The sequence below is a fragment of the Carassius gibelio genome, chromosome B17 (genome assembly GCF_023724105.1).
Source record: "Carassius gibelio isolate Cgi1373 ecotype wild population from Czech Republic chromosome B17, carGib1.2-hapl.c, whole genome shotgun sequence".
Lineage (NCBI taxonomy): Eukaryota > Metazoa > Chordata > Actinopteri > Cypriniformes > Cyprinidae > Carassius > Carassius gibelio.
This window is the reverse complement of record NC_068412.1, coordinates 7,788,454-7,807,339: the sequence shown is the minus strand read 5'-3', so window position 1 is coordinate 7,807,339 and position 18,886 is coordinate 7,788,454. Positions and strand designations below refer to the sequence as shown.

The window sequence follows — 18,886 nt, the reverse complement described above, 5'->3', positions numbered from 1 at the left end:
AGGTCCGCGCGCGTTTCTCAATACAAAGTACCGCTGATTTAAAAAAAAAAAAAAAAAAAAAGTACGCTGATTTTGGACGTGCATCATTGGTAGTTAGTTCAGACTTTGTGCATTCGACTGGGGAGTGTGATGTCCACAACGACGCAAGTCAGGTAAATCTATAAAGAGCAGCGTTCTTGATAACTTCAGTCAGCTCGTCTTGGCTACTGCAATTTTCCTTACTGTGTATTTACAATAAAATGAATTCATTTAATTTAATTTAATTTAATTAATATTCATTTAAGCATAATAACAGCTGCAGAAATGTACTCAGTTCAGGGATATGTGTATATGAAGCCATTACAATGAAACAAAATATTATATAAATTTGCCTTTTTTATTTTCATTTTAACATATGGATAAATTGAATACAGACCAAAGAAAACCTGTTAGATTGACCCCGCAGCTGAATTATATTTTATGTTTAACCACTGAAGACACATCAGAGCCAGCGGCACACATCAGAAGGTCTATCCCAGGTGAGGCTGCTTCTCGGCGGATACATGAGGACTGAGCTCCCGCTGATCGAGTCTCTCAGAGATCGACGAAACACATTTTTAAATAGGCGCTGTCTTTATAAATAAACCACAGATTTGAGTTTTAAACAACCACATTCTCGCCTGAAATACTTTTAAAATTACATTTCATGACACAGTAACAGTAATATTTGAAAATTATCCAAATAAATGGTGTTTGAACTCAACCAATGCTGCGTGAAATCAGATGGCTTTGGCTACAGCAATTTCCCCCTCAGTATATTTACAATAACACAAAATAGGATATAAAATACTACTGCCTCCTTTCGTTTTCATTTAAACATAATAACAGCTGCAGAAATGTACTTACTTCAGGGATATGTGTAACTTTATATAGAGCCATTACAATAAAAAACGAAATATTATAGACTTGCCTTTTTATTTTCATTTTAACATATAGGTAAATTGAATACAGACCAAAGAATACCTGTTAGATTTACCCCGCAGCTGAATTATATGTTATGTTTAACCACTAAAGAGACATCAGAGCCAGCGGCACATATCAGAAGGTCTATCCAAGGTGAGGCTGCTTCTCAGCGGATAGATGATCACTGACCTCCCGCTGATTGCGTGGAGCTCACCGTCTCAGAGATCGGCGAAACACATTTTTAAATAGGCGCTGTCTTTATAAATAAACAAAAGATCTGAGTTTTAAACAACAACATTCTCACCTGAAATACTTTTAAAATTACATTTCATGACTCAATAACAGTAATATTTAGAAAATGTTGATCTGAATAAATGGTGGTTGAACTCAACCAATGCTGCGTGTACTCAACCAATCAGCATGTTTAGCGCCAAAGTCCCGCTCCCGAAAGTTCCTGAACTTTGAAAAAGTACCACCTCGCCAGCAGGGACTTTCTGAGGGGCATTTTTTTAGCCGGAACTTTATTTAGTTCCTGGTTCCTGCGGTGGAAACACACCAAGTACCGGGCCAAAGTCCCTAGTTCCTGGGTAAAGTTCCTGCGGTGGAAACGCGGCTTAAGAGACATAGCATGACATTTGTAAAGAATGGAAATTGAAGGATATAGATTGCACTACATGTTAGCTTATTTTTGCTAATGAGCTTGATCAATTCAAGCCCATATATTGTACTAATTGGAAACTATGTTTTCAGTCACAGTTCAAGGGCTGTTACTACTTTGTAATGCTGTTTGTGAATGTTCATCAAAACTATGGCTTTGGAAAACACCAAATCGTTGGTTGAACTTCTGTATGTTGGTAAAAATTGAACTTGCAAGTTGGCTAACTATGCTTTTTGGGAAACACAACCTTGAATGTGTGCTTTTGATTTGTCTCCAGAAACATATTAGGAAAGCACTGACCTAAGTAGATGAAGTGTCATGTGTAACAACTCAACTGTAACAACTCGTGGTTGGGAAAAATTGAATAGCAATTTCTATGTTCATACTAGACCTCTGACTTTTGATTGCACAATTCGGTACCATGGGATATTTGAGTAGTTTTGAGTAGTTTTAACATGTGATTACAAGGGTCAATACCTAATGAGGAAAAAAAAGAAGGGCATTTGAGCAAAACATCTATATTTGCTGACAAACTAATCTAATTTCCATCAAGGAGAAAAAAATTAAATGTGTAGATTTTCATAGATTTTGCTTAAAATATATAATTGGACATCTTAGTTTTGCATGAATTAAATAATCTTAAGTAGTTGAAGTCTGGTCTAGTTGTAACTTGTGCTTTATAAGAACCTCTTATCAAACCCTCTTACAGTGTTTTATTGGCTGACCAGTATATCAGCCCTCGCTAATTGATTGGAACATGTGTTAATCCTCAGTAAGTACCATGATCCAAAGCCCAACAGATATGCACAACAATACAAATGAGACCAATTAGCAAAACAGATTGCAATCCATGATTAGATGTTGTGCTCTTGAACACCTAGACAGCATTCAAACCACTTAACTATGTGAACACCCTTGTGGTATTCCAGTAAAAGGAAAGACTTCACATCAGGGCTTTAAATGATCTTAGTAGAGGAGAAATAAACACTTCCTTGCCACAGGGAAATGTAATAGATATCATGTCAGGTTTTTTTTCAGGAACGAGTGATGTGATGTAATACTAATTTTAAAATATTAAAATGTCTTATGTAACGCAATTTCAAATGCTTATGCATAATGCAAGCGTCTAGTGTAGATTATTTGCATAACAAGACTTTTTTAGCAGTTACGGAATAATGGTTAATGCCAGTTAAAAAAATAAAATAAATAAAAATCCGATCAAATTCAACCTTTTGTTGTTGGACACAATGACTTTGTGGATCAGTAAAATTATGCAGCATACAGAAAAATAAGTGTTTATGAAAGTGCTGTGGTGGTGTTTGTTCCTATTTAGCTTTTTGGCAGCAAAAAAAAAAAAAAAAAAAAAAAAAAAAACAATGTGTCAAGGATAGCAGTTAGGCTTAGAAACCACTGAAGGATTTAGATTTTCAATGTGAAAATGTATATATATTTTTTTCCACAGTTGTGATCTTTGACAGATCCTCTTTCTATGTTTCAGTAACTCCTTCTAAAACTACTGGGGTGTTTGTCTGATAGCTGCAGGAAAGGCTAATGAACAGGAAGCTAATCTTGTGACACAACATTCATTTTGTTACGTAGCAGTGAGCAGCAGGCTGTGTTAGCCACTGAGGTGCGCTGCCTTTTCTAGAGCACGTAATCCCTCATGCAAAAAGTGCTTCGGGGTATTTGAATGTTTTAATTTCCATATATATTTAATTTTGCTGTCTGACACACTTTTCCTTTCTCTGTTTTCGTGACTCACCAATAAGCATTCCACAAAGAAATTCCAAATATAAGTTGCTACACTCAGAAGTCACTCAGTGACATTCCTGCCTAACAAGAACTCCATAACCTAGTTTTTGCAAATGCAAATACAACTGTGGTCTTTATATAGTTCAAGACATAAATGAAGGGACTTAGCCGATCAAAAGACAGGCCCAATGTCTTTGTTCTGGTATGGTGTTGAGAAGAAGCAAAGCATTTTATTGTGCTAAATCATTTTTCAATGATTTAGTAAAAAGCCACTGAACAGACTCTGAATTGCAATAAATAGCATCTGGATGGAGAGTAAAATACAATTTTTTTTTTTTTTTTTATCAGCGTGAACTTTTAGTTTGCATGTGTATAGTAAGCCTAATGATGAGAAAAATAGCACAGACACAATGCAAAACAGTGTTCTGCATTATTTTGTCATTGTTGTGTGAAATGATTTCATGAATAGTGCCATATAATTTTTGCAAAGCGCCTGGCTCTAGGAATTCGTTGAATACACTGGACAAGAGCTGACCTCAAGCGAGGGCAGAACTGCATACAGATATGTGGGTTGGTTGGCTGATCAAAAATAATGACCTCAAGAGGAACGCCATAATGAGTAGGAACACTTTTCCCTATTGGAACATGCCACGCATGGCTGAACACATTCATATGCCGCGCCGCCCAGTCTTGTAAGACACAGAGTTCCTATGCAGAGGCAAATCCAACAAACAGGAAGTTACTAGGGGCTAGAACAGTATCTCAAGGACACAGAGACAAATCTAAAGGCTTTTAACCTCGGTGGAAGAACTGGAGGTGTTGCTAATCAATCTAAATGTTAACTTCTGTCTGTTTTATACTATAGAGGATGAAAAATGATTTTGATAATACCAATCACCTAGTTTAATATATACAAAATCAAAGATCTAAATACAAATCTAAATTCAGAAGCTCAAAATTACAAATATATATATATATATATATATATATATATATATATATATATATATATATATATATATATATATATATATAGATAGATAGATAGATAGATAGATAGATAGATAGATAGATAGATAGATAGATAGATATGTAGATAGATATGTAGATAGATATCAGGGAACATACATACTGAATAAAATCAATACACTTTGTCACTGTAGATGAAAGTGAATACTAAAGGAATAAATGTATGAAATGCAAGATTGGTTTTCCCAGAAGGAAATAGCAGTACCTGAAAAAAAAAATTGTGAAATGAAATCAACAGTGACCCTATTTACTTATCACACTTACTGTGCATGATTTGTGATAAATATGTTATTATTGCAAAAGATAAATAAATAAATTTCTAAAAATACACTTGCAGACCGATGAGTTTCTGGAGTATATGTAAAGTGTCAGCCTACCTACATTTTCTTTTTAAATATTAAGTTTGACTCAGATACATTTACTAAAATAAATAAATAAATTAGGAACTAAATTGGAAACATCTAAATTAACTTGGTTTATATAATAATAATAATAATAATAATAATAATAATAATAATAATAATAATAATAATAATAATAATAATAATAATAATAATAATAATAAAAACATAAATAAATAAATGTACTTAAAGCACATGCATAAAATAATTTATACCAACAACATTTCTGTATGGTTTAAATGAAGTAAAATGGTCCTTTAGAGTAACATTTTCGGGTTATTGTATTTTTTTTTTTTTTTTCTACAGTGATGAAGTCAGATTGTTTTGGCAAAATGAAATGTGGACATTTTTTCTTTCCAATGAAAAAGGCACTTATACAATAAAGGCTATGCAGATAAATGCAAAAAAAACACACACACACACACACACACACACACACACACACACACACACACACACACACACACACATAAATACATTATTATCATTAATAATAATAATAATAATAATAATAATAATAATAATAATTTGTATTATTATTATTATTATTATTATTATTATTATTATTATTATTATGTATCCTTTGCAATAAATGCTTAATGCTTATATCATCTAAAATGTAATAATACTCTCAACAAAAACATTGCATGAACATTAAGGGATTCAAGCTGATTTATTTGTATAAAAAAAAAAAAAGAAGAAGAAGAAGAAGAGAGGCGTAATGTTGCCTTGCAAGCACTGCAATAACAAATTACTGCCAAGATTCAATAGTCAATCTTTAACCTGTGCAAAAACTGCACTCAAAGCAAAAGGTCTCCGTGGCATAGTGTTTTGTATATCAGATTGAGTGTCACAAAGATTTGAGTAACATTTTCTTTGAAAATGAGAATGTTGCCTTTGGCAAACTCACCCGATGACATGAGGGTGCTCGGTGGTGAGGAGAGCAAGTGGTGGCTTGTCCCTCTCGATGAGCCAGACAGTGTATCGTCCACTCTGCCTGGGGTGCAAAAACACGGTGATATCCAGACCACAGGACCGATGGGTAACACGTAGCCAAGGGCTCAGAACCCATGGCCCCGTCAGAGCTGAGCCATTCACTGTGAGAAACCTCCCTGGAAAAACAAACAAAGAGAAAGATACATTTATAACAAAGAGCAAAAGACTCTCCACTTGTTCCACCAGCCAGAGACCAACATTTTATTCCTCAGATTTTATGGTTATGGTTTTATGGAGTTCTCTGCTATGTCTTTTTTATCAAATATCTTTTCAAAAATTCGAACCACTTTACAATGAGTGTCTTTAACTAAAGTTATCATTTGATACAAACCACTAATACAAAACTTACTTATATTTTAAACTACCTGCATGTAATTGCAGTGTAATTAAGTTCTGTAATTACTACCCCTAATATTACACCTAAACCTAACCATACCATGAAACCCATCCTTAACATTAACCATGTGTCACCTCAATATCTGAAAAATGTCAAGGTTGCACTTTATTTTACAGTATGTGTACTTGCATGTACTTACAGTGCACTTACAGTGTATGTATCAAAGAAAGTTCTGGTAATACAAGGTAACTACATGGAGTAGGGTTAGGTTTTAGGGTTAGGGTTTAGGGGTAGGTTCAGGGTTAGTTCCTAGTTATTACATAGTTATTGCAATTACTATAACATGTAGATAGTATGTACACGGGGAACAGGACTGAAAAAAAAGTGCTACCTTTATTGTTTTTACAGAAAGTACAGTGTAATTGCTCTTGGTAACAGCTCCATGCATCTAATTTCTATGAAACTACAGATACAATATGCTTTGATGCAGAAACACTAAAATTAGACTTTGCCATGCTTGAGTTTGTTAAATCACATTTTTCAACATATGTCAAACAGGCAATAACATCTGATTTCAATTACTTAATTTATTTAGCTCAAACCAGCTATTTATTTTTCTTTTCCTTTTTTTTTTTTTTTCTTCAGGTTGGTTTAACAAAGATTTGCCAAAAGATTTCTTCTTTGCAATCTCTCCCATACATTTTTTAACAAGTGGCCTGTTTCCTTTTCATACCATCTCTGTACACTTGAGTGTATCTGCTTCGTAAGAGTATGTGTGAAAGTGAAATTCGCAGATCTGTGGCCCAGGCAGCCGACAGTGAGCCCATGTAGAGCCAAAATAGATGAGTGAGGGGGTAAAATGACAACACACCAGAGGAAAACGAAATAAATAATGAAAGAGAGGAGAGAAATCAAAGCTCTGTCTGTGGGCTTTGATTTAGAGTCCTCCCTCTCAACAGCCTCATTCAGCTCCCTCAATCAGGAAATTTTCCACAGGGCCAGAGCACGGAAAAAGACAAAAGAGACCTTCTTTTGATAGAAAAGGAATGAAAACAACATCAGGGGGAGAAAATGGAGGAAAAATTCCCCGGAATGTAACATTTTCATTATTCACAGAGTTATCTGTATCCAGCAAGGATTCGTTATAGCATCGTATTTTTAGGGTTTGGTTTACATTAGGGGTCTTGCAGCATTCTAGAGAAAGTGAGAGGAATTACTAGGCATCGGGTACTAAAGGGCTAAGAACATAAAATAATTATCTTTATATTAAAGATTTAGTAATAATACAAATTCTGCTGTCTTCCCCCATCTCTTTAAGTGATTTTACATATATATATATTTTTTTTATATATAAATTATACATAAATGTACTAAACAAGGAAGTAAGGTCTAAGGCTAAATGGCTTTCACAAGCCCCTGATTGTTCAGAATCCTTTAGGCATATCTTTAAACATGCTGTGCATTTGAAAAGAGGTAAGTAATAATAGAGAGCCTGTTTCTGAAACTGACTACGGGGCTTTGATTTCTGTTAAAGGGTGTTATTAAACAGATTTATTCTCTCCTTTTTTAACTGTGCCTTAAAATTCAATGAAATGTATCAAGTTCAGATCTGGTCACAGCAGGGGTTGTGCTAACTTAGAAACTTAGTTAAAAATTCAACTAAGCATGTAATTTGACTACGGCTTCCTTAACTTTTGAATACCACCTTAACACCCCTTGCTGAAAGCTGTACAAAACCCAAAACTTGCTGCTCACAGACTGACAACAATTTACCATGCATTACTTGACAAATCTTAGTGCTGTGTGCTTTGAAGAAGTGTATGGATCAAATGTTGGCCTGTAGGCATGTGTTTTGGCCAGCAGCTGTGGCTGGTGAATAAACCAAACCAGCGGTTTTCTGAGTGCAAACCTTAATTGCTAAAACATATCCAACACTGCTTATATAACATTTAAATGTCATGTTGTAAAATCCCCAGCCAGATGAAATCCACATGAAGCATAGCTTTATATAGTATATATATATATATATATATATATATATATGGTGTTCTGGGTTCCAGGACAGAGCATTAATTGATTTATTGAGACAAAAAAATAACATTTAAGGTGCTTGGCTAGCTTGTGATCCTTCAGAATTCCTCCATGTAATGCTTAATGCATCCAGTTATTCAGCTACAGCAGTTTTAAATTTTCAACAGCTCAGTCTTGATCATCAGATAATATTATGGTAATACAATTAAATTTATATGGTACTTCACAGAACAACACATAATGTGTTACACATTATTTTAAGGTGTCCTTGTTGCAATGTAATCATAAATTTAAGCACTGAGTAAAGTTGATTACTAACATGTAGGATTCATGATGGTTACTTGCATGTAATTATGCATAATTTATTGTTATTATAATAATAAGTACATGTAACATGTGTAACAAGAGTACCTTAAAATAAACTGTAACCAAAGATTATTATTGTAAGCTCACAAAAAAAAAAAAAAAAAAAAAAAAAAAAAAAATGGTATACAGTTGCTATGTGAACTATAAAGTTACAGGATGTAAAAAATAGAACTTTGTCATCATCTATTTACACTTGCAATCATCTTTTGACCCGATACAATACTATACAATACTATACTACTATAATACAATGATACGATTACAATAATCCCATATGTAGTGTTATTTTTTTCTTTTTTCTTTCTTTTTTTCAGCACATTCTAGGAAATTTCTTAAGTATAAATGTTTTAGTGCTGTGGAATAAGGAACATTCTTCAATTGCTCAATTAAAGTGTGATTCTTAAATATTTTGTAAGCTAAGAAACCAATAACTTTCAAAGTCTGATATGTATTGTGTGATGATTAAACATTTCTTTGATAAATGCGACGGTCATTAGCTAAATATACGCAGACATTCAAAAACACTGCTCGCTGAGGTTCTTTCTTTCCACAGGGACTTTCTTTGGGACTTGATAGCTCAGCTCGCACACCCGCAGAAGTGAATCAGTCTCAGTTCAGTGCACACATCTGGAGTATGGAGGGCATGTATGACGCAGCTGAATGCTTTTCAAATTTTTTTATTGAACGTGCACCCATGGCTGCCTTCCAAATCAAGATAAGTTTTCAGTTAAAAACAGCAGTGAAGCCACATGTAGCTATGTGATTTATTACATGAAGACATATGCCATTTTAATCACTTTAGTGGTATGTATGCAGTACATTTTCATAAGACTTAATTTATGACCAGAGGTATACTGTTTTTAAAATGTGTAATGCTCCCTAGGTCTCTGCATAAGAATCATTATCTGTACCATTTGATTTGCTGACAACAAATTAATTAACTCACTCACTCACTCACTCACTCACTCACTCACTCATTCATTCATTCATTCATTCATTCATTCATTCATTCATTCATTCATTCACAAAAAAACATATTTTAAAACATCTTTTTTGTATATTAACATTTAAGCCTGTTATTGAGGCAAATGTTCTTTAAATTTCAAGCCATGAATATTCCTAAAAAATTACATATTCTTAACTTCTGCCATATGTTTTCATGATTTAATTTATTTATATCTTTGAACCATTCATTCATTCATTCATTCATTCATTCAAAGCTGTTGATTAACCTAGTAGAATGATCATTAATGAGTGTTTGCAAAGTTATATATTGTGTGCAATCAAATAAATCAAACACATTTTTTGGGAATTTGATTTTTTCTTGATTTTTCTTCTTCCTAAAAAAAAATTTTATAAAAAATCTTAAATTTGTTACATGTTACAAATGTCAAAAGATACTCTTAAAATATTCAAATACACAATATCAACATTAGTGTGGTTTTAGTGGTAGTCAGTTGTAAAAATATATATAAAGATAATTATTTAGACCATTAGACTTTAGAACATTAGACTTAGGATACATAGCTTAACAAAATATAGTCCTATAATTTGTTTGCATATCTTTGTCTCTTTTAAACTGTAAATTTGCACATAATGAACTTACAAGACTCTGAGACATGCACAATTTACAAATGCTTTGTACTACTTACATAGTAATGCTTTTTGGAAACGTACCATAGAGATGCCTAGTACAGCTTTAGAGTTATCAAAGATTCTGTTAAGTGCTTTGGGAAACTCAGCCCACATCTTTTAACCAGTAACTAGTTTAAATTTGGAAGTTTTATGGTTTTGGAATACAGAGTAGTGCCTAGACCTACATTTACTTTTCACTGACTTCTGGGAGGTTAACCAAACGAAGAGCATGAAGTGCGAAACATATGAAATCCAAAGACGGGGATGAATTGAAACACTGTCAGTGAAGTTAAAGCTGCTGTATAAAAACAGCATGGTCAAAGCCCATGACCTAGACCCATTTGCATGATTCAAAATACTCTCAAGACGGTCTACCACCCAGAACAGTGGTAATTCTAGCACATTTCTGCAGCCCACACACACTTTCAGCCACTCTGGGTTAAACATCAAATAGCTCTAAAACTGATGAGGACAGACCATTAATGTATTTGGGGGTGGGGGGGGGGGATAATAATAATAACTTTACATGTTACAGTAAAAGGGTGAACATTTCTGTATATAAAATGGAAACAAAGAATGTGAAGTATTTGCAAAAGCTGTTCACTTCGAGCTGAGCACTTTAAAGTTCAAACGATGATGGTTACAGAACTCAGTCTGCGATTATACTTTTCAACACACTTGGATGCACCTTAGTGACAAATTCATATTTATCACAGGTTAGAGACTAAACAGTTTACTTTCTATTGCTCTTGACAACATCACAGAGAGAACTAGCTTCTTAAATGTTGGCTACACAGCAGGAGAAAAAAACATTCAGCACTCTTAGAAACTCTAGCAACGGAAACTTCACTGAATACCAACCCAGTCACTTTTCTTCAATCCCGGTGAACAGCAGGAAAAGCAGTAAACAATTTGAGTCTCCCAACCCCTTTACAAAAACAGTTTGTTTCTCTCCTTATTTTTCACTTCTGCATTTATTTCAAAACACTAATGCTGCTGACATTTACCTATCATTCTGTTTGTTTATTTATTTATTGTAAATTACAAAATAGTATTAAACTGTGCTAAATAGTTGTATTTTTCTTCTTCTTCATGTGTCTTTATAATTGCAACACATAATACTCAATCTTTTTTTTTTTTTTTTCGATATATAATTTCACTTTATTCAAAACCTCTCCAAATGAATATGTCTGTATGGTACAACTTCTAGAATGGTAATTAAATAGTTGTGACTTAATTATGTAGTTTGGAATGTACCTACGTATCTTTTGAAAGGCCGTCAATGCAGAAAGATGGTTTATTTTCCTATCAAGGTGTATGTTACACTTTATTTAAATTGTCAACTTTAGACATTCTACTAACTTTAAGTAACTTTTTAACTATGACTAACTCTCATTCATTTGCAACTACATGTCAGCTAACTCTCATTAATTTAAAAATGATAATAAATAAAAAAAAAAAATAGTGTACGTCATCTAATTCATACAGTATCAGTACGCTGTGGCCACACACTGCAAAGTTTCAGTGATGATAACCACATTTTAAAATGGGAGGAAATTCCACAAAATTATAATTTTGCGTGGTTTATGTTTGTAAGGCTACTTCCTAGTGCAAGATCTTGAATTGTTTCCATGTCTTTGGTTTTGTTTCTTGGTCTTGGCTCATAACCCTTAAATAGACTTATTAATTAATAAACTAGACAGGTGCAGATCACAATATTTCTGCATTTGGCTTGTTCTTATTGATTGATTGATTGATGTTTTTATTATTATTATTATCTAGCAAAGATCTGGCAACATGCATGAGTCAAAATGTACCCTGCTAAAGCAAAGACACAACTCTGAAACACTCTTTCATTAACAACAATTTGTTTAGTTCAGTTATGTGCACGTATAGCTTCTGTAAATGCGGTTGTCAGTACCTGAACTTTTCAGGAGTTAATTAAAATGCAGTGGACTGATCACTCCCATAAAATATGGACTTACGTTTGTACCGAACAGGACAAGTAAAAAAAGAGTGAACTGAAAAACATAATTTAGCTGAATTGTGTATGTGGCCTGTTAGGTTAGGGTTAGTAAAATAAGTTGATGTGTACTTGTTACCACAGAGGTTCTCTACCCTTCCAACTAACCCTAACTGTCAGAGAAACAAAATAATAATAAATACTGCTTTTGCACAAACAATTCTGCTTGTAAATATAATGGTCAGCAATTTACAGGACTCAAGACTGCAGTCAGCAAAAATAAACATGATATAACAAACAAATCAATGCAAGCTCAAATAGCATAGGCTTCTGAAGATCTTTTCAGCTTAGCAGTAAATGAACATGACTGCTGAAAAGCAACGCATCTGGCGTTGCTCATTAGGCTAATAAGACAACACAGTGCTCTCTCAGCAACATGAGCACCTGTTTGTTTGATTCATTCTTTCTTTTCTTTGTTTTGACATTTCCTCAACTGACACCAGGAACTTTGATCTCCACTCAACTCTCTGATGCCACAAAAAAGACAATATTGAGAAGAACAAAGTGCACCAGAGATGTTACAAAAACACAAGCCAGCCTTAAAAATCAAATTAATCTAGAATTCTGTTGAAATATGTTGTCAAAACTACACACTCTCATGTATTGTCCCTTTAAAATCAACAAGGTGGATGCACAATATAGTATGTAATATGTAATTATTATTATTATTAATAATAATAATAATAATAATAATAATAATAATAATAATAATAATAATAAATCAAGAATTTTACAGCTCAAGAAAAAGTATTTATTTATATGTCTAAAAATAACTCCATATAAGAAGTGCCGTCGCTTAAAACAACTGTAATGTGTTAATATAGGTGTCTGACTTTTCATGTTCCCTCAGGAAAATCCGGTTCGCGAACAAATCACTCGATGTAACCGGTTCTTCTTGAACCAGTTCACCAAATCGAACTGAATTGTTTGAAATGGTTCGCGTCTCCAATAAGCATTAATCCACAAATGACTTTAGCTGTTCACTTTTTTAATGTGGCTGACACTTCCTCTAAGTTCAAACAAACCAATATCCCGCAGTAATTCATTTACTCAAACAGTACACTGACTGAACTGCTGTGAAGAGAGAACTGAAGATGAACACCGAGCCGAGCCAGATAACGAACAATGATTAACTCGCTCACGAGATTTAAAGTTCTATTTTATTTTATTTTATTTTAATAATATTTGAGGAAGGGAGCACAACAATACAATCCTGCTTAGGGCGCCCATTTGGCCAGCAGCAGCCCTGTATATAAGACACTCGATTTGCTTTGAAGTTCTTTTCACTTAAAGTATTCCATTCACTAGAAGATATAGCATGCAATTATATGACTCATACAGAGATAATACTATACAAGAAGAAGAAGAAGAAGAAGAAGAAGAAGAAGAAGAAGAAGAAGAAGAAGAAATACATCAACGTGAGACTGATTGATTGGTTGGTTGAATATATCCTTATGACAAAGCGGAAATTAAAAAAAAAAATGTTTTTGTTGTTCAGATCTCTAGGATGCCATCAAATACATATTCATTTCTAAAAAGACAGCTATTGTTGACAGATATTGCTGCTTGAAGCATGTCAGTTTTTACTACATCAAATACAAGGTCTCACAATCAATTAGCTGTATTAATACATTCTCTCATTAGATAATTTGTGGAAACGCTACTCCAAAAGAAAAAAAATAAATAAATAAATAAAATGAAATCATAATTAAGGGGAATTTTTTATAAAGCATTTGTTTCAAGTCCATAGCAACATTGCGGCTACATCAAATCAATCAATTTGAATGAGTGAAGCCCAAATGAATCCTGCTGGGATGTGATTGACATAGACCTGAACTGTTGTCAATGATTTGATGTTTCACAGCAGGGCTACCCAGAATCCTCTGCAACACTAGTGCTGATCAAGGAAAATTTTTATTTATTTATTTATGTATTTATTTATTTATTTATTTATTTATTTTATGATCACAGTCTCCCTGCATTTCTTCCTCTCACTAAACACACACACACACACATGCATATAAATTAAATTATCATGCACCTGGCAAGTAAATATAGTGAAGTAATATCTCGAACAACAGAGCTTCGAAGATTCATCACTGCACAGTCTACAGAAATGCAGCTCTCTGAACTCAATTACTCTGGGTTCATTTGAACCCAAGGCACAGGTTCAACAAAAATAAAATTGTATTAGTATACAGTAGTTTATGTATGTATGTTTTTATTTTTTTAAGTTTTTATAATGTATAATTATTTCATGTAAGAATTAACAAATGACTGAATTAAATATTTGTATTATTATAAAAGCACATCATCATTTTTAAGTATGTTTTTTTTTTAATATATAATAGAAATTAATGAAATACTTGTTTTCTTTCTCTCTCTATGAAAGTTTTAACATTATGGCATACATATTATGATAAACATCATGTGTTATCCACAGTTATCACTCTCAACTTTCTTAATTAACTTTTTAATAGTTGATTATAATTAATTAACAGAATTAATTAGCAGAAATAATGTGTGATAGATTGGATTGCTATATCTATATCTCTGATAATCTAATTGTTCCCTCTCCTTTTTGCCTCTACAGTATATTCGCAATATCATTATTTTCATAATTGCCTTGTAAAAAAAAAAAAAGTTACTTCATAAAACACACTCAGACAAAACTGCAATACTTTGGTATAAAGCAAATCATTCAAAGGTCACAAAGAATGTCAGAATTGTAAAGAAGCAAAAAGTAAAAGGTCAAGAAAACACACTGCAGCAAAAGGAAATGAAAAAAATATTTATATATATAAATCATAATACATCCTACATACAGTATGCCTGTGTAATGCAGCTGTGCAGGAAACGTGACATATGTGACCGCAGCATTTGAAGTGAACACATAGCCTGGGAAAGTTAGAATAATTTAAAGCAGCAGGTAAGCAGTCAGTTTTTCTTTAGGGTTTTGAGGAAGTGAATGATTTAGTCTTACTTGGTGATCATGATGGACCACCTTTCCACCAATGATTGGAAAATAAAATACCACCTTGTAGTTCAACCATTAGCTTTACCTTGTGGTTTCTTTTTCAAACTGTAGATGTGGAAAGAAAGAGAAACTTATAAAAACCAGCGTGCCCCCACCCCCCTTTTTGGATGAGAAATAAAATCAATAGGTAATATGCCTTCTTGGTTAGATTTCTGTGACATTATACGATGATGGGGATTTCAGAGAAGGGCCAAAGTTCTGCTCCAAATTGATCGCGGTAAGAAATTGAGAATAAAGACCTTTCTTTAACTGAATGACTGTGGATGAAAAATTTGCTTTATTAAAATATAGTGTTTAATGTTCCGCTCCTTTGCCCAGGCGTCTTTTGTCCTTTCAGTTGCTGGTCAATGTGATTTATAGACGCTCAATGAGAAACAAAGGCAAAAATGAACTGAGTCATGCAAGAGAAAATTATCCAGGCTCCATTTGCAGAATGAAATTGACTTCTGAAAATCGGAACGTGTACAAAAAAAAATTATATCAATGAGTTGACTGAATGAGCATGTACTCGTGTGCGTTTTTGGCAGGTTGTCAAAGATGAGTGTAAATGGTCACAGCGGGTGTAATAAAGAACATGAAAGTGATGGTGACAGGTAGTGTTGACCTGAAACCGCTTTGATAAACAGGCAGAAAGAAACCTGATGGCGGTAAAATTATATAAACAAATCACTGGCTGTCTTTGTAGAGGAGACGAAAAGGAATTAATCCATAAATTAGCGAGACCCCCTCTGGCACAAACACCAATGGACTTCGCTAGTTTCCCGGCAGTGACAGATCTGTGGCCAGCTGAAAGTCCTGTTTAGGCCATTTATCCACCGACAAAAGCACAGAGCTACAAGAGAATTATGACTGGAGAGCTGCGCCCCTCCTGAGTGGTGTTATTACCTGATTAGGTTACATTAAAAGCATGTAATAACTCCATTTGTGTCATAAAAAGACCCAACTTCTCTGTTCTGCTTTGCCCATTAGAGATTATTTCACAAATGCTCCATCCAGGGACTTGAGAAGCGAAGGAATATTAATGAGACGGAGTGCTGGAGCTTACAAAAGAGTTGGAACTAACAAATTCGCCAGTTTGAAGTCAAAAGTTCTAGCCTTTACTAATTTGACACTAGCTAATGTTGTTTACACGCAGAACACAATATGTCTGCCGCTGCTATTTGGCTGTGGGCGAAAAATGGCAATATGAGTGATTTATTGGAATATATTTATATTAAAGCATGGATCATAAACAGTCATCCAAACTAATGACATTTACATGTCATAGAGATGTGTGGGAGGATATTTTCATGATGAGATTAAATATTAGAAAGATTAAAAGGCTGACAGAAATATGGTATAAGGTGAACAGACAGAAGTTTGCCATTAGGAATATATTGACAGATACCAAATTAAAATAATAATAATAATACTAATAATAATAATAATAATAATAATAATAATAATATTGGGTAATGACTTGAAACTCAATTTTTATGTATATAGGTATTTAATTTTTGTAATTTTTGAGAGGCTTTATGTCAATACCTTTCATTATTCTTTCAAGAAAATAATCATTAAAACATTATATAAAATGTTTTCACTAGATTATTTTAAAACAGTTTTCCTTTTCTTTATCGTATGCATTCTTATTTACCATTGACATATACAAATTATGTATCATAATTCACAGATTATAAGAATATGATAACTAGTATCCGGATACACTTTTAAAGAACTAATAAATAGCTAATAATAATAATAATAATATATATAAAATATATATATATTTTTACTGTATGATAGTTTTAATTGTTTGTTATATTAACACATTTTGCATTTTACATCTATATTTCATCATTTAGTAGATGCTTTTATCAAAAGCGACTTACAATTGAGGAATACAGCAAGCACTTTATCATAAAGAGGCCAAAAAAAAAAAAAAAAAAAACCCACAGGAAATGGTTTAAAATACAAATTGCAGATATTGATCAGTTTAGCAAAAGATAGACAGGGAGGGATTAAAGAAAGCAAAGTTTATTTTCTTTTCTTTTTTTTTCTTTTTTTTCTTTTTTTTTTTTGATTGCTGTCCAATGTCGGAGATGACTTTTCAGCTGTTACTTGAAAATATCCAATGAGGTGAGGGTGTAGAGTTTTGCTCAAGCCCGTTTTAAAGTTCTTTTGAATTTTTTTTTTTTTTTAGTTTATTTATTTTTTTTTTTAATTTTTTTTTTTTTTTAGTGCAAGGTTTTATGAACAGGTAAAAAATATACTAAAAGTTTTCAGTTTCTAATTTAAGCTTTAATTTTAAATGAGTTCTGGCTGTATCCTCATTTTGGATTCTATCACATCTTCAGAGACACTTCAGATGTAATTGCAAGTTGTTCTATGTGATGACTGATTTCACTAGCATTAATATCCCAGAACTCAGCATGCAGGTATGTCACTAAATTGAGTGTTTATGTTTTGTTTAAATGTTAAATTAGAAGAGCTAAATAGCCGTTATTGTGACCAAGCGCATATCAGGCATGTTCAACTCAGCAGGGCACTAGGAAGTATGGTCTTCGACTGATTGGAAACCATTATCGACACATTCAGTCATGCTCAACAAGTTTCCCACTTGATTACACATGCCAGTTTCACGCAGGCACAGCTGTGCACATACAAACACACTTAAACAGAGACTACGGTAACAGCTTACGTCCATGCCAGCCAGATGTGCAATATTCAAATAAGTGAACAGATTAATTAGGGTGGTGTTTGTCATTCCCCGTCCCTCCTTGGTAGCTCCAGCTCCCTCCTCGGAGGCTGCGGCAGACGCCTCGCCTCATCCCATACACAACGGCGGATTTAATTAGCCAGCTGACTGAGCCAGACGTTTAATTATTCACCAGTGCAGCAAGAGGCTATGAGGAGACAGATGAACCACTCTTAAGTGGAGCCAGTCGCCCATCCTTAGAAATGCATTGCTAATGGTGCAGACCAAGGGTCAGTTACGCTTGCAGATGCTCCAAAGCCACATAGCAGAGCGGCCAATGAGGCTGGCGGGAGGCGAAACTGTGACCTTTCGACCTCTTGCTGCAGTGCTATATTTCTTTCTCTTTCTTGCCGATGGTCTGAAAAGCTCAGTTACAGCCCCTTTAAGCCTTAAATTATTTAAAGAAAAAACTGGATAACATCTCATATAGGTTAGGGAAACAATATGTCCCGATCTTATTTCACCTCATATTTAAAGGGAAGTAATAAGACATTTTGAAATTAAAAAAAAGAGTTAAAATTTGTACCTCCAGTAAAAGTCTATTTTAACATTATAGCTAATTTCTGTTTGTTTATGGAGGAAGGAAAAACTTTAAAGTTTGAACCTAATCAAAAAACAAATATTTGTCTATACAAATTAGTTTTTCTTTAATTATTCTTTTTTTATCTGCTTTATAATTTGCATTTATCCCTTGTCTTTAACAGTGAAGAAAAGGCAAATTATGATTTATTTGAGGTAATTTAAACTAGTCTGAGCTAAATAAGTTATTTTATATAAAGTAAATGCAGATGTATTAATATCTGTATTTACATTTACAATGATATATTTGAGAGGTACTCAATATCGGTGTGATAAAATAATTCATATGTGTATAAAGGCTTTAATTTAAGTATTGTCATTTCTGTAACACAAACAAACTGTTCCTGCATTGTTAAGTGTATA

The 18,886-nt window shown here is 33.4% G+C and overlaps 1 protein-coding gene across 1 annotated transcript in view; it reads right to left on the bottom strand.

The window, feature by feature from the left end:
• The window catches only part of alk (ALK receptor tyrosine kinase), a 371,909-nt gene that overhangs the window by 141,941 nt on the left and 211,082 nt on the right, over positions 1-18,886 (bottom strand). The window contains exon 4 of the mRNA XM_052580768.1: positions 5,693-5,894. Within this exon, the coding sequence (XP_052436728.1) occupies positions 5,693-5,894 (202 nt within the window). The remainder of the gene's footprint in view (positions 1-5,692; positions 5,895-18,886) is intronic.